The following is a 16346-nucleotide window of genomic DNA, read 5'->3' as shown; positions in this document are numbered from 1 at the left end:
TCCTTGGCTTGTAGAAGCATCTGTTCCATCTCTGCCTTCACCTTCCCATGGCCTCCTCCTTGTGTGCATATCTGTGTCCGAATTTCCCCTCTTTATAAGGACACTAGTCATACTGGATTAGGGACCCACCCTACTCTAATATGGCCTCATCTTAATTGAACTAATTACAGCTGTAATGGACCTATTTCCAAATAAAGTCATATTCTGAGGTACTGGGGGGTGAGGTTTCAACATATGGATTTATGAATTAATAATTCAATATATGAATTTCTTATAAAACTCTATAAATTATAATAACCCCTTATTAAACTGCGAATGTAGGCAAGATCCCTTTGTGTTTTAGTTCCCTCATCCGTAAAATGCAGTGGTGACAACTTCTTGCCTCCCTTATAGAGTTTGAAGAAGTATTACATTAGTAAATATATAGAAAACACTTAGACGAGTTCTTGGCACAGAATAAACGTTAAATAAATGCTTATTGGGGCGCCTGGGTGGCGCAGTCGGTTGAGCGTCCGACTTCAGCCAATTCACGATCTCACCGTCCGTGAGTTCGAGCCCCGCGTCAGGCTCTGGGCTGATGGCTCAGAGCCTGGAGCCTGTTTCCGATTCTGTGTCTCCCTCTCTCTCTGCCCCTCCCCCGTTCATGCTCTGTCTCTCTCTGTCCCAAAAATAAATAAACGTTGGAAAAAAAAATTAAAAATAAAGGCGGTCGGAGCCCGACCCTTAAAAAAAAAAATAAATGCTTATTATTACAGATACTAAATGAAAAAAATTAAGGCACATTTTTTACTAACACAGGGGTCTTGCTTAGCTCTTTTTTTAGAAAACTAACTTTTTAGAAGGTCTTTTAGCACATTTATGATATAACGCAAATTAACCTTGTACATTTAAGTCTCTGATTGGCCAACCTAAAAACTTCATGACTAGTGTAACATTTTGTTGTAATGATTTGAAAGATCCAATTCAACAATAAAGTAAAAGGTTAATTGCTCAAAAGAAGAAATTGAAAAAAACATATATTGTCCCAGGAAACTACTGTACTGCTGTGCATTATAGTGGTTCCTCTCCGGGCCCTCTGTGATTGTGTTCACAATGTGACCATCTGGATACCCACTGCTGTTAGCCACAGGTGAAGGGCACAGTATTTCACATTTTTGCAGTTGTGATTGTCAGTAATTAACCTGAGGGGGCTAACTCGAACTGATTCTGCTGGTTAAAGGTCAAGAGTTGGAGGTCACAGTGATAAGAAACAGTGTTTTGCCTTCTAAGTACCACCATATACACTCACTTGATACAAGTGACTTACTGACCATATACACTCACTTGATACAACATTCTTTTGTGACTTGTCAGGAATGTAATTTGAATAATATTATACTTTTTAGAACATGATCAATTAAAATTAATAAGGTATTTTTATAGAGTAAGTTAGGAATATTGAAGTCACATGAAGTGTTTCACTCGTTATTATTTTAATTAATTATATTTAAAATCTCTTGAAAAATTAGGGGCCCTTATCTTCTTACAGAATTAACATTCTGTGACAGTCTATGGCAGCCTTCAACAAAGAGATTCCATGGAAAAATACCAGTGGAATGAGAATGAAAGAATTAGTAAGGCCCAGAATGAGGTCAAGTGAAAAAACAAAAAAATCATTATAATCCTTACAATAAGAAGCCATACCATACAGGAATAAATGGTCCATAAAGAAAGGAGCTTGAATAGCAAAAAAAACAAAAAAACAAAAACAAAAACGAAAAACGGGGGGGGGGGGGGGGGGCGGGGAACAGGGATACAGGGATAGTAAAAGTGTACCCTGAGTACAATGGATAAATAATTTGTGGTGTATTCATATGTTCATATAATGGCCAACTATCCAACAATGAAAACTAATAAACTGCAGCTACAACTATTAACATGAATGCATCTCGAAAACATAAGACTGAGTCACAAAAGCAAGTCACAAAATAATATACGTGGCATGACTAATATATTAACTTTAAAAACATGCAAAATGACACAGCATGTCAGTTATGGCACATGCATATGTGGTAAAATTGAGAAGCAAGCAACAATAATAAACAGAATTCCGGTGAGTGAATACCGCTGGATCGAGGAAGAGAAAGAAAAAGAGAAGGCACATGACGTGGTGCCGTGCTTGCAGGGCCTGGTTATATTCTGTTTCTTACGCTGGAAGGTGGCTTCTGGACAATGGAACTGAGGTAGGAAACAATGAGTTGGGAAGAAATGAGATGAAGACTGTCTTCATTTGAAAACCTTTCTATGTAATCTGAGTTATTACTCTATGCTATATATCAAAAAGAATTTTTTTAAGAAACTGATTTTAGGGAAGAGGATGGACCTAAGATGGCCGCGCCCACGGGCGCCAGGAGGAGCTACTCTTGTCATGGAACAGAGCGGTGTGGGGGCGCTTGCGAGGCCAACTCCAAGCTTTCCGGGGACACCCACCGGCCTGTGGGGCCGAGGCCGCGGCCTACGGCAGGTGGCAGGTGCGTGCAGGCGTCCACAGCCCCTGGAGGCCGCCTGACTAAGGACCTCTGCGTGCAGGAGTTTAAGGACCTCTGCGTGCAGGAGTTCAAGGCCCTGCGGAAACGCTTCGCTGCCCCGGCCCAGAAGGGGAGGCTTTCGGGGTGGAAGAGCCAGCCCTGCACTTCTGTTTGCTGTGGACTGCCACAAGGGCAAAGGTCTAAAACATCCAAAGCTTTTAGAGCTAAAAGGACTGCAGACTTTTCCGGGCAAGTCGTGGGCAGAGGGGGATTTGGTTTTCCTGCATCGTGTGTGTAAGGTTTCTGATTAAAGAGGCAGTGAAGAGACAATACTGACCATGGCTGATCAAAAAACGAAAAAGAAACTGATTTTTAAAAGGACAGGTAAAAAATAAGAGCAAAACACCAACCTAACGACATTTTTTTTTTTAAATGTTTTTTTTTCTTGAGAGACAAAGGGCGTGAACAAGGAAAGGGCAGAGAGAGAGGCAGACAGTCTCAGAAGCGGGCCCTGTGTTGAGAGCAGAGAGCCCTATGTGGGGCTGGAACTCACCAATTGCAAGATCATGACCTGGCTGGAAGTTGGCTGCTTAACCCACTGAGCCACCCAGGTGCCCCCCAACCTAACTACTCTTAAAAGGGACTGTAGGGGAGAAAATTTTGCCACCCCAAAATGTGTTTCTTTGGCATATGGATTATTTTAGGCTGATTATTTGTAAGAAACAGAAGGCTCAGGAAGAACCTTTGACCTTCTCCCTGAATACCTGAAAGAATTTGCATGAAAGACCTGTTCCAAGAAGGGAGCTATTATCATAAGTAACAGCCTAAGATAAACTAGGTGTGGTAGACAGGAAGAAACATAGCAAAGTTTGTTTTTAAAATTCCTCTCTGTGTCTCATTCTTTTTGTATGGCCCCACAAACATTTGTTTAGGAAGCATTTGCTTGTTTTCATCTTGTTTTCTGGAAATTGTCTCCTCCCGTTAAAACCCCAGATCCCTACCCCCTTCTCAGTTCAAGATGAGGTATATACCTCATTTTGCCTATTTTTGGAAACTTTCATGTTTGTGTGGATTCCCCAAACATACATAATTAAATTTGATTTTCTCCTATTAATCTTTCCCATGTCAATCTAATTCTTAGACCAGCCAAAAGAATCTAGAAGGATAGAGAAAAATTTTTCCTCCCCAAAAGCATGAAGTAGTTATATATATACTGATGCAGAAATATGTTCAAGGTATACTGTTAAATGGAAATGTAAAATAGCATATAGGATATAATTCCCTCTGGTGAATGCATACTGCCTGCCAGGTGTCTGCTAAATGTTCTACATGAAAAAGTTTTAATTAAACTTTAAATAAAAGTTAAATAAAATTAAATTAATAAAAATTAAGAATTAAATAAATTAATTAAATTTAATTAAAATTTAAATTAAATAAAAATTAATAAAATAAAATAAATAATTAAATAAAAATTAAATCAGAAATACTGTTAATATTACCATCTCATGGATGAGGAAACTCAGGGACAGAAATTAAGTGGCTTTCCAACAGCAACATACTTCTGAATGGTGGAATGGGTCTTTGAATTCTGAACTGACATCACAGTCTGATCTCTTAACTACTGCCATATTTCATTAATTCTAAGCTGTACATTTCTCCACTTTTGAACACTTCTGAAAATTGGGCTATATCTTAAAATCACTATAGGCTTGGTGCAATCCTGACATGGATGTTATTGCTTGTGCTTGAACTTTGCAGGGTGGATGCCAATGGCTTGAAAGAAAATCCCAGAGATAATAAGAGGGCACCCTTTTTCCATTATTAAATGAAATGCTCTTATTGGCACAGAGGACAATGCAGGGGGTGGGGAGTGGCAGATGAGGTAGTGGTAAATGAATACCTATGACTCTGACTTGAGAAATTGTTCAAAATAGCTGGGTTGTAAAAGTGAACAAGTTGTAGGAAAACCTTAACTCACATCATTTATATTTTCTTCTTTTTTTAATGTTTATTTATTTTTGAGAGAGAGAGAGAGAGAGAGAGAGAGAGAGAGAGGGAAAATGAGTGGGGGAGGGGCAGAGAGAGAGGGAGACAGAATCTGAAGCAGGCTCCAGGCTCAGAGCTGTCAGCACAGAGCCCAACTCAGGCCTCTAACTCACTCACTGTGAGATCATGACCTGAGCTGAAGTGAGATGCTTAACCAACTGAGCCACCCAGGTGCCCCTATATTTTCTTGTTTATACTTACACAAGAGAGTGATATAGGATAAAAACCTATTTCTTTTTTCTATGTTTATTTATTTTGAGAGAGAGCAGGGAAGAGGGACAGAGAGAGAGAGAGAATCCCAAGCAGACTCTGCGCTGTCAGTGCAAAGCCCAACTCAGGGCTTGATCTCAGGAACCTCGAGATCATGACCTGAGCCGAAGAGCTGGATGATTAACTCACTGAGCCACCCAGGTGCTCCAGGATAAAAATCTATTTCTAGGTAAGTTTTAGTTCTTTTATGATAAAAATCTAAATTTTAAAGAGCACTTTCAATAAATATAAAATAAAAATTCTGAGTGATGAGAAAGGATTCTTTTGTAATTTTTTGGTAGATTTTACCCCTTAATAATTTTATCTGAAATTTGATGAAATTCAGTATGTCTTGCTCACAGTTACCTCTAATGTACTTACTGACTTTTTTAAAGTCATTTTTAAATCACATTTTTAAAGTGATCAAACACACACACACACACACACACACACACACACACACACACACCCCTGAGACTTTATTTACCCTACCCTGTGGGATGCTTTGTGAGATTTTGTTTATGTTCTTTCAGTAACAAAAAGCTGTTGGTCACAACTTAGTAAACAAATCATACAAATCACTAAGGTGTTACAACCCATAACTGCTCTAGAACACAAACGTGTTACCAATGCTAATGAACAATTCAAGGGAATTTGATAATCTTCTTTCTTAGCCTTAACCCACCTTAGTAATCTATGCACTGCCTACTTTCAGTGTGAGTATAAATCACCTTCCTTCCCAGGCTCAGTAGCTGAGGGACTTGCAGCTGACTTGCAACTATGTAACTATGTAACAGGACCATCTGCCTATATTGTACATTTCATTTAAAGTCATTTTTATGGGGCGCCTGGGTGGCGCAGTCGGTTAAGCCTCCGACTTCAGCCAGGTCACGATCTCGCGGTCCGTGAGTTCGAGCCCCGCATCAGGCTCTGGGCTGATGGCTCAGAGCCTGGAGCCTGTTTCCGATTCTGTGTCTCCCTCTCTCTCTGCCCCTCCCCCGTTCATGCTCTGTCTCTCTCTGTCCCAAAAATAAATAAACGTTGAAAAAAAAAATTTTTTTTTAAATAAAAAAAAGTCATTTTTATGTATATCATTTCATTTGATCCTCATAAACAATCCTGCGGAGGTAGGCAGGGAAAAATATCAGATTCACTTTACAGATGATGCAGTTAAATTTCAGAATGTTTTTGGCTTTTCCAGTATCACATACCTAGTAAGAAGCCAGATAGAATAAGAACATAAACTTTTAGGCTGGGGGCTCTTTTCTCTAAATCACATAGCCTCTGAGAGTATAATCTGAATTCAAATATGTATTTTCACCACTTCATCTTCACTTTCTCATTCTGGACTCAAGTTTTTGTCATAGAATATAATGAAGCGTCCAAGTCTAAACTTGCCATGCCAGATTTCTACCAGTAAAAACATATGGCCACAGAACATGTATTTTTTTTGAAAGCACTGTTTCTTTGCTTCTACTTCAAGGGATTATGAGTATGAAAGACCCTATGGGCAAAGGAAATGGAAGGGAAATAAGATGAAAGGATATAAAATGGAACGTACTGATGGATTTTACTGCTTTTAAGCTTTTACTTTTATGAGAAGGTACAATGGAGAATTTAATGGGGATGAACCTTGAAGCTTTTTAGGAGGACATCCAAACTCAAATTTTGAATATGTAATGATGGTAAACCTTTGCTCTTCAAAAACTTTGTACTTAATACTCCTTGAAAATGCTATTTTAAGTGATATTTATGGCACACGGCGAATTCATTCATTTTTATCTACTAATGGCCCCTGGATTTCTATTTAAATGAAGTCCATGTTAGAGTCCATAGATATATGGATATATAGAGTCATAGATATATTTTCTTGTTTATACTTTCACAAGAGAGTAATATACTATAAAATTTCATTTTTAATTAACATTCATTTCAGTGTTCTGCAAAATTGCCAGGGATCCAAGGCCCCAGGTGAGCCCAGAAGTCTCGCCCAGCCCATCCCAATGCCCTCCACAACCAGATACCTTCTGCAGGAGTAACTAACTTCCCGACTTTTTGTTAAACTGTACTGTTTTTGTCATCTAATAAATTCCATTGCTTCCCCCTTTCACCATCTCCCACAAAGCTTTCCTCCTACGCTATTTTATCTTTCACTCCGTAGTTTGTTAAACATCTGTGACATTGTACCATCCACAGACGCAGCAAGGAGTGCCCCTGCCAGGGACCCCACGCTTTAGAGAGCCCATGCCACCAACGTGCAGGATACAGCACTCCACGTTCTCGCAGAACCATGGCAACCCTAAAGCTCTACCATAGTGACTAGCCCTCTTCTCGCCCCGGGTTTCTCCATTGTTGCCCTAGGTCCTCAAAACCAGACTACTTACTGTTTTTGACCACTGTGAGGTTTGTGGAATGTATCACTACTGACTGACATCAGAGGGAGAAACTATTTAGGGAGTGTAGGGAAGATCTGAGTGGCAGAAATGCTTGGATATGAGAAAAGACAGATAATAAATGTGTCTAGTCCTCTGCTGCTGAGAGTATGAATGCATTAGGCTGCTCTCATAATTAAGGACCCTTTCTCAGTAGAATCAAGTGACCATTTTCTTAATTCTCTTTGGGTTCCAATTTGTGCATCCAGGGGTTCTCATGAATTCGTGTGGTATTGGCATTAGTAACACATGAGACTGTGGAATGCGTTACAATATAATACAAACCTTATTATGCCTACGTTTATTTATGTACATGGGACTAGATGAAACATGTTGGAGCCTGACACCAATTCTTCACTTTGACTAGATGGATACTGAACACTAGAATTACAGTGTTTGATATAAAATATTTTAAGATTTAATTATGATAAAAAATGAAATAACAATTTTGCCTTCATTTTAAAATTCTGATTTGAATTTTTTTTTAATGTTTATTTATTCTTGAGAGAGAGCACGCGAGAAAGAGCACACGTGTGTGTGAGTTGGGGAGGGGCAGAGAGAGAGGGAGACAAAGGAGCTTAAGCGGGCTCTGTGCCGTTAGCTCCATGTGGGGCTCAACTCATGAACCTGAGCTGAAGTCAGATGCTCGACTGACTAAACCACCCAGTGCCCCCTGATTTGAATTTTTAATTTTCATTCCTGTAATTTGTATTTTGACTTTTTATTTATTTATTTATTTATTTATTTATTTTAGAATTTTTTTTAACGTTCATTTATTTTTGAGACAGAGAGAGACAGAGCATGAACGGGGGAGGGGCAGAGAGAGAGGGAGACACAGAATCGGAAGCAGGCTCCAGGCTCTGAGCCATCAACCCAGAGCCCGACATGGGGCTGGAACTCATGGACCGCGACATCGTGACCTGAGCTGAAGTCGGACGCTCAACCGACTGAGCCACCCAGGCGCCCCTGTATTTTGAGTTTTAAATTTTACTTCATTTTTTAAAGTTTATTTATTTTGAGAGAGAGCGAGCGCGCGCGCGCGAGCGCGCACTGGGGGAGGGGCAGAGGAGGTGGGAAAAGAGAATCCCAAGCAGGCTTTGCACCAATGAGGGGCTTGAACTCACAAACTACAAGATCATGACCTGAGCCAAAATCAAGAGTTGGACGCTTAACCAACTGAGCCACCAGGGCATTCCAACTTTTAAATTTTAATAAATTATCTAAAAATACTTGGATAAATGGCTTACAGGTGTCTTGCCTATATTCTTGCCTTGGAATTCAGGGTGGGCCTGATGTAACAATCTCTCCTCTCCCCCTTAAACTAACTTTCTTAGTCACCTTCTTTAGAGCATTGTCTAACACTGTATTATTTACTACTTAATAACAGTGTATTATTTACACTATTTAATAACAGTGTATTATTTACTTGGATGTTGATTACAAATCCTTTTCATGTTTCAACCAAATGTAGTTATTTCAGCATCAAGATCAAGGTAAGCAACTTGGGACATGAAATGTAATCATACAGCTATGTTTTACACACACTACAAAAATATTTGAAATGTGAAAATAAACCTGAATACGTTAGGTTAAATGCACAAAATAATAACGTTCATCCATTTTTACTAATTGGCTCAGAATTACCATAAAAATGTAACCTGGTCCCATATTCTTTATTCTAAAACTTCCAAGAATTATGAAGGATTCCCTATTTTTCTTCTTCTTCCGGGAAAATGCTCAATTCAACTTAAATGCCCAATTTGATTTAAAATTTCAAGTCTTCACATGTCTGGAAAGAAGGGTTCTTTCATATAATTAATTCCACCTGGGTTCAAATCCATTTAAGATTGTGATACTCTGTACAAAATTCTTGACTTTCCTGAGACTCAATTTCCATGTCTCTGCAATAGGGATAAAATAATACATGTTTCATAAATGTGTAGCAGACGCAGAGCAGTGGCATAAAAAGAGTTAGCTGTTCTCATTGCCGAGTGGAGAGGAAATCTGCGCAGAGCCATGCGTCCAAACTTGAGTTACATGCTTCAACTCTCTGAGCCCCAGTTTGCCCTGTACCATGGTTGTTGGGAGGATCCAGATTTTATGAAGTTCTCTACAAAAAACAGGAGCTCAAGAAATTGTGGTTTGTTATCATCACTATTATAAAATGGGCCAATTACCAGAGAATAGGAAGCTACTTTCTTTTGCAAATTGTTATTCCTTTACCTTAAAAACATTCATTACTTACATTTCTTTTTACCCAGAGAAACAATGTTAGTTTCTTGCTTTTTTGACTTTTCATGTAAACATTGCTACCTTTCACAAAAAGCACATTTATTCATCTACTTAATGAAATGCGTTCCTATATATGCTGTATAATCTTTTCCCATGTTTAAATGATCCTAGAAAACCGAGTTAGTGGGTGAAAACTTTAGTGAAAATTCATCTTTCAGATATCATGGAGTTTGACTGGGACCCAAGAGAAGCCAGGAATGAAACAATCTCTTAGTGGGAAACAACTATTTGTTGTTGTTGTTCTGTGGCTGGTTGTGGACAAGTTTTGGTTTTATGGTTCAATGAACTTGAATTGACCACGGCTTTTTGGGGGCATTGAGCTGAGTTCTACAAAGGTATAAAGCTTAATGCTGAGGATTAGGCTTATTCTGTCCAGGACTAGTCTAAGGGTGATAGAGAGGAGATTTGCAAGGAGAAAAGGAGTTGAGAGGTGTGGGTTGTGCTTAGGTGGGTTGGATGCTTCCCCCAAATGGTGGAACATACTAGTTGTCACCTTAGGACGCTCAGGGCTGCTCCTTGGGGTCACTGATTAGAGAAAGAACTTGTTTCTAGAGAAAGATTTTGTTTCTACTGTTTGTAAATCTTTCAGAGTGAGCACTGGAACAGATTTTCCTGATTCACCCCTACCAGTCCATTTCCTGGGGATGATCTATATTTCCCGCTGCAGACTAAGAAAGGCCACTAATCTTCCTGTAACTGATACGATGTAAAGGTTAGGGCGTCTCTTCACGAATATCAACAACAGATATCACAGAAACCCAGCTGGAGACATTTTTTTAATCTAAACTGCAGTCAGGGTTTCATGCAGTAAGATAGCTATAAAATGGGGTTTTCCAATTTGATTCCATTTCGTTTCTCTTTTGCTCTAGCACTGGGCAAGTTCAGGGTTTCCAGGGTCATGGCTGATGCCAGCCTGGTCAGTATCTCTTTTCCAGAGTACATACTTCCTGCCTCCCTTATATCTTCTACCTACCATTTATTTACCCAGTGGCAGGATTTGCCTCATCACATTCTTCTCTGGTATTGGCTTTAAAATGCTCAGGTTGTGGCTAGGGGCGCCTGGGTGGCTCAGTTGGTTAAGAATCTGACTCTGGATTTTGGCTCAGGTCATGATCTCACAGTTAGTGAGTTTAAGCCCTGCATCCGACTCCTCACTGACAGTGTGCGGAGCCTGCTTGGGATTCTCTCTCCCTCTCTCTCCCTCTCTCTCTGCCCCTCCCCCAATCACTTTCTCTGTCTCTCAAAATAAATAAACTTAAAAAAATAAACAAGATGCTCAGGTTGTGGTTAAAGGTATGTTCGGTTGGAGGGCTTAGTCAAAACACAAATACAAGCCAACTAGTGAGGAAGTGGCAGCAGAAACTGTCCAGGGTTTAGGAATTACCAGAGCGGAAAGCTTGACTTTTCTTTATGCCACTTCCCCCTGTGATTGAGAAATGTGGGATTTTGTCACCCAGTTCTGTGAGGTTCTTTAACACTAAGCACTGCGTGTGTGTTGCCTTCCATTTCAGCAAAAAAAACACAATCTTTACAGCAGAAACACACGTCTCTGATTCTTCTTCACCCCATCTCAGTGAAGAGTACCACTCTCTTTGACTATGATAATCAGAAATCCAAGATGATCCTTGATTCTTCCTTTTCTTTTACCCCTCTTTATCAATCCAACACCAAATCCTATAGATTTTTACCTTCTAATTTTTAGACTGATCAGTGGTCTTTAACTAGGGGTGATTTTACTCCCCCCCCCACTATAGACATTTGACAATGTCCATAAACATCTTTTTAAGTTTATTTATTTAGAGAGAGAGCGAGCAAGAATGTGCACAAGAGGGGGAGGGGCAAAGAGAGAGAGAGAGAGAGAGAGAAAATCCCAAGCAGGCTCTGCACTGTCAGCACACAGTCCAATGTGGAGCCCGAACTCACAAACTGAAATCAACAGTCAGATGCTAACTAACTGAGCCACCCAGGTGCCCTTAGACATTTTTGATTGTCCCAACTATGGAGGTGCTACTGGCAGAGGTGCTGCTAAACATCCTGCATGCAACTCCCCACCAACCCTCCAATGCCAATAGTGGTGAGCACGAAAATCCTGTTTTGCATCCCTTGCTGGGACCCTTAGGCTCCTAACATGTCTTCTATTTCTATTTTCCCTATTCTCCTAGTCAAATGATAATCTTCCTGCAGTCAGAATCTTTTATAAACATAAATCTGATCATGTCATTCTCCTGCTTAAAGTTATTTAATGTGTTTGCATTGGCTTTTAGAAGAAAGAGCAGAATTCTCAACTTGGCTTTTACCTGGCTCTTGGTTCCTTCTCCAGCTTCATCTTCAGTATTTTCTTCTCATCTCCCTCTGCTCCAGGCACATTACTCTTCCCTGTTCATCCAATCTGCTGTCCTGTCCTAACAGTTTACAAAACTCTCCTCTGCCCATCCTACTCCTGCCCCCTAACCTCCACCCCAGCCCCTAGCACCCAGCCCCCAGCAATGGCTCCTCATCCTTCAGCTCGAAGTGAAAATGGCGCATGCGCACTGAAATCATCTCTGCCCATTCAACTAGGTGAGGACCTCAACACAGGCGATCACAGTATCATGCTCCTTTTCTTCTTAATTCAACCTATAATTCTGTATCTGTGTAATGATGTGGATGTCTATCCTCATCTTCCTCCAATCTCTAAGTTCCAAGAAGGAAGAAATTTTATCTCTTTTGCTCATTTTTTTTTCAAGTGACTAGCACCATGCACGGGAGATACTCAGTAAATATTTGTGTACGAAATGAAGGCCAGAAGGTGGCAAGACAGGGAAGAAAGAACTAAGGAAGAGAAGGGGAGGCCAGTGAGGAGGAGAGGAATAGGAAGGAAGGAAGGGAAAAAGGGTACGAGAGGAAAGGGAAGAAACAAGAACAAGATGTGGCCTTCCGATGAAGTTACTTCCTGGAGATGTCTGCCTCCTTGAGGTAGCGGAGGGTCCGTTTGAGAGTGTAATATAGTAATTAAAGGCTAGGAACTCTAAATTTAGGCGATACCGATACCTGGTTTTAAGTCCTAGTTTGCAGTCTTAGGCAAGTTCTTTCTCGCATCACTTACACTTTGCTTATCTATAAAATGGGGCCGATGGGCGATTTGAAGAGTAAATGAAATAATGCCTGCATGGCGCTAGGAACGACGTCTGGCGTGGTCAGCACACAATATTAATTCTGCTATTGGTATTAATATTGTAATTATTTGCCCCAGGCAAGGGCCACTCAGCACTCACTCTTAAGGGCCCGCCCCACGCTTAGCTCGCCGCTCTCCCATATGCTGAGACGCGGCAGCACTTCCACCAATCCGCTAGGGCCGAGAGGGAGCATGCAGACAGGGCATAGCCAATAGGAGCAGGGGTTGCAGTCTCCTGGATACGGTGGTAACAGCGGACGCTTTGCAGTCTGCGCCGCAGAGGACCTCGGAGTAACGAACGGCTGCAGACCCGAGTGGGCTCGGGCATTTTCTCCCCGGGGCCGGGCTGAGAGAAACCTGGCCCATGGCTCACGGCCGGGAGCGCGAGGAGAACGCCTACGCCTCCGTCGGCCCTTCCCTGTCCGTGAGGTGCGGCGTCCTCCGCCCAGCGACTGCCGGGTCTCTCGGAAACTTCCTTCTGACCCAGTCCCCTCCCTACCCTCTTCTTTCTCCCATTCTTTGGACCTGCTCTCCTGGAAACTTTGAGCTCTTGTCCTTTACCCCCCAACGCCCTCCTGCAGACTCCCTCTCTGTGTGACTTCTTAGTGACCACATCTCCAGCTGTTTGCACCCCTTCGTTTTTCTGCGACCCTCCCCTTTCTCGCTTACCCACGATTGCTCTCTTCCACTCTTCATTTCTGCCTCCTCTTTCTGGCTCAGTATTCCGTTTTCTCCTGATTTTTCAAACACCACCCTACACACACTCCCATCCTTTCCTCGTCATCCTTGGGGATTTACCCTAAATTAGGACCGTCAGTCCCTTCCTTCTGTCCACTAACTTTGGAGCTGTTTGCATTTTTTAGTGGTCTTTGGAAAGCACAAACAGCTGCACAGATAGAAGGTGGTATTTCTTTTCTTCTACATTCTTGAGTGTTACCTGCACTCTGTTACTGTTTGATTCTGTATCGTGTACTCTCCAGTCATGTTGACTTAATTCCATTTATTTTCTGCATTCTATCCGTTTTTTTCCCATCTAAAATACAGCTATACACACTTCATCTTGGTAAAGAAACAGTTTTCTACTTGACTCACAACCACAAAGTAGGCTGCCCTATTCAAAGTTGTTTTTTTTTTTTTAAGCTTGTTAAAAAAAAAATGTTTCTTATTTTGAGAGAGCGTCTGCGCGAGCAAGCGAGCGAGCGCGCGAATGGGGGGAGGCAGAGAGAGGGAGATGGAGGGAAAGAATCCCAAGCAGGCTCCACACTGGTCTCACAGCCAGCATACGTCTTCTTTTATCTTAGAGATTGTTTTGGGCAGAAAGGAGGTAAAAATAGAATAGATGTGTTTCAAATATTTTGATGCCCTTTTGTTTGCTTTGTTTAAAAAAAGTATTTGAAATGGATTATATTGATGGTGATACATTTTTTTCCCAAAGATGGGTCCAAGGATTCCCTAAGCAGAATGTTCATTTTGTCAACGACAGCACCATTTGCTACCCTTGTGGGAATTTTGTAATATTTATTAATATTGAAACCAAGAAAAAGACTGTACTTCAGTGTATGAATGGAGTTGTGGGTGTTGTGGCAACTAACGTTCCTTATGAAGTTGTGGCTTTTTCCGACCGGAGGTTAAAACCTCTCATCTACATATACAGCTTTCCTGGATTGACCAGAAGGACCAAATTAAAAGGTAACCTGCAAGACTCGTAATCTGCCGTAACTGAAGGATTTCTTTATGTGACCAAACCTAGTTCTTACAAATGAAGGGTGTTTTTGGTTTGTCAGTTTGTTTTTTTTTGTTTGTTTGTTTTTTGTTTTTATGTCGCACATTTTAAAAGTAGGATCGGGCTGATCACAAAGAATTTAATCAGTGTACTGCAGCCTTGCTACTCAAAAGTCTGTGGTCTGTTTATCTTCAACATTGGCATCACCTAGGATACCTGTTATAAATACTGAAACTGCTCCCATCCCAGACTTACTGAATCAGAATCTGCATTTTAGTAAGATTCTCCAGGTGATTGATATGTACATTAAACTTGATAAGCACTGGACTAGTAGACTATTACAGCACTAAATGCAGTTTGAAACCTTTTTCCAGAATACTTTTTTTTTCTTTTATGATGATTTATTGAAAATCCAGGTAAATTGAGGTCATACAAGTTCTGAAGTCTCTGAGCCTCAATTTCCTTAGGTGTGGGGATAATGGTAGTATCTACTGTTAAGGCTGTAGTGATAATAAATGTAATTATATATATATATTATGTATATATCCACGTGACATATATGAATATCACACACACACATATATAATATGTCAGTCACCGTTACCCAACATTTACTAGAATTAATTTATTCACAGATACATGTGACCCACAGTGGGATGCTGCACATTTACTGGAGTTTCCATCTAATGATTCCCTCATTTAACACATCATGGATAGAAAGCCCAGGAGAGCTTGGGACTGGTCTTAGTTCTTTGGACTTATTGGTCAAATAAGTCTTTGGGTTAAGCCAGGGAATTTCACTATAATTGATAGCATTTTATTTGTGGGGAAATTTGTGTTCTCAACAGATTAAAACAACTTATAAAACATCGCTCATTCATACATTGGTAACTGTCTATATGGACTGTAACTACTCTTCATCTTTAAAATTTCCCCAGCTTTGTTATTTTGACTATAGCCCTGTCGAAGCAATTAAAAGTTAATTCAAACCAGCAGCCAACATTTATATTAAAAAATGAAACTCTAAAGGTATTCACAATAAAATTATGACTAAGTCATCAAGGATAGCTGTTGTTACCACAGTTATTTAATATCAGCCTGGAATTTCAAACCAATGAAACAAAATATGAAACAAAAATTATAGCTATAGAAGAAGAGATTATGGGTAATGCAGTGGTCTACTAGGACTAATGAAAGAATGCTCAGTAGGATGCTGGTTTCAAAATATTCACATAGCTAAGGTGATTTAAATACTTAGAACTGATTCAAGAAGAAATGCGAGTGACCTCAATGAAAACTACAAAAATATCATTGATTTAAATTATTTAAGTATATAGAGACATTCCTGAGTGGAAAGTCTTGTTATTATATAGTTCATAGAAAATAATTCCTAAGTTTATCATGTTTTAGACAGCAAGGAGTACTTAAATGAAATGATTCTGAAGTTCTTCCAGAACAACAAAAAGTAGAGATGGAAATAATTCGAAAGAGAATGATGGCATGATAGAGGGTCCTTTTAACATGATGCTATAGCGATTAAGAGTGTGATATTGGTGTAGGGATCACCACATCAGTGGAAGAGTTGAAGAGAGGGTACAAGATTAGAATATATAAAGGCTAAGTATATGATGAATGATACTCTGCATTCCTTCCCCCAAAATAGATAATATAGATTGTTCAGCAGTGGTGCTAAGAAAACTATTTGAGGAGTACCTGGCTGGCTCAGTCAGTGGAGCATCCAACTCTTAATCTCAGGGTCTTGAGTTCATGCCCCATGTGGGGTGTAGAGATTACTTAAATAAATCAACAAATAAATCTTTAAAAATTTTAAACAGAAAACTATTTGAGCAAACATATCAAGTTTGCTACTCATACTGAACGTCAAAACATACATCAGATAAAAATAAGAGTTCAATATAAACAGCAAACCATTTGAAAAGTAG

At 40.1% G+C, this 16346-nt stretch overlaps 1 protein-coding gene across 10 annotated transcripts in view; it reads left to right on the top strand.

Moving 5' to 3' along the window:
• CFAP43 (cilia and flagella associated protein 43) overlaps window positions 1-16346 on the top strand; it is a 139718-nt gene that overhangs the window by 1732 nt on the left and 121640 nt on the right. For 6 of the 10 annotated variants that reach the window (XM_047825490.1, XM_047825492.1, XM_047825494.1 and 3 more), the window contains exons 1-2: window positions 12962-13109; window positions 14116-14369. The exons of 2 other annotated variants lie outside the window; for them this stretch is intronic. In XM_047825490.1, the coding sequence (XP_047681446.1) occupies window positions 13045-13109; window positions 14116-14369 (319 nt within the window). In that variant the 5' untranslated portion in view covers window positions 12962-13044. Of the gene's footprint in view, window positions 1-4953; window positions 4993-12961; window positions 13110-14115; window positions 14370-16346 lie in introns of those variants that run through there. 2 more of the 10 variants (XM_047825497.1, XM_047825496.1) reach the window with 2 other exon arrangements.

The sequence above is a fragment of the Prionailurus viverrinus genome, chromosome D2, assembly GCF_022837055.1.
Source record: "Prionailurus viverrinus isolate Anna chromosome D2, UM_Priviv_1.0, whole genome shotgun sequence".
In the NCBI taxonomy this organism is placed as follows: domain Eukaryota; kingdom Metazoa; phylum Chordata; class Mammalia; order Carnivora; family Felidae; genus Prionailurus; species Prionailurus viverrinus.
Note: the sequence above shows the minus strand (reverse complement) of the source record. Positions and strands in the feature narration are given on the sequence as shown.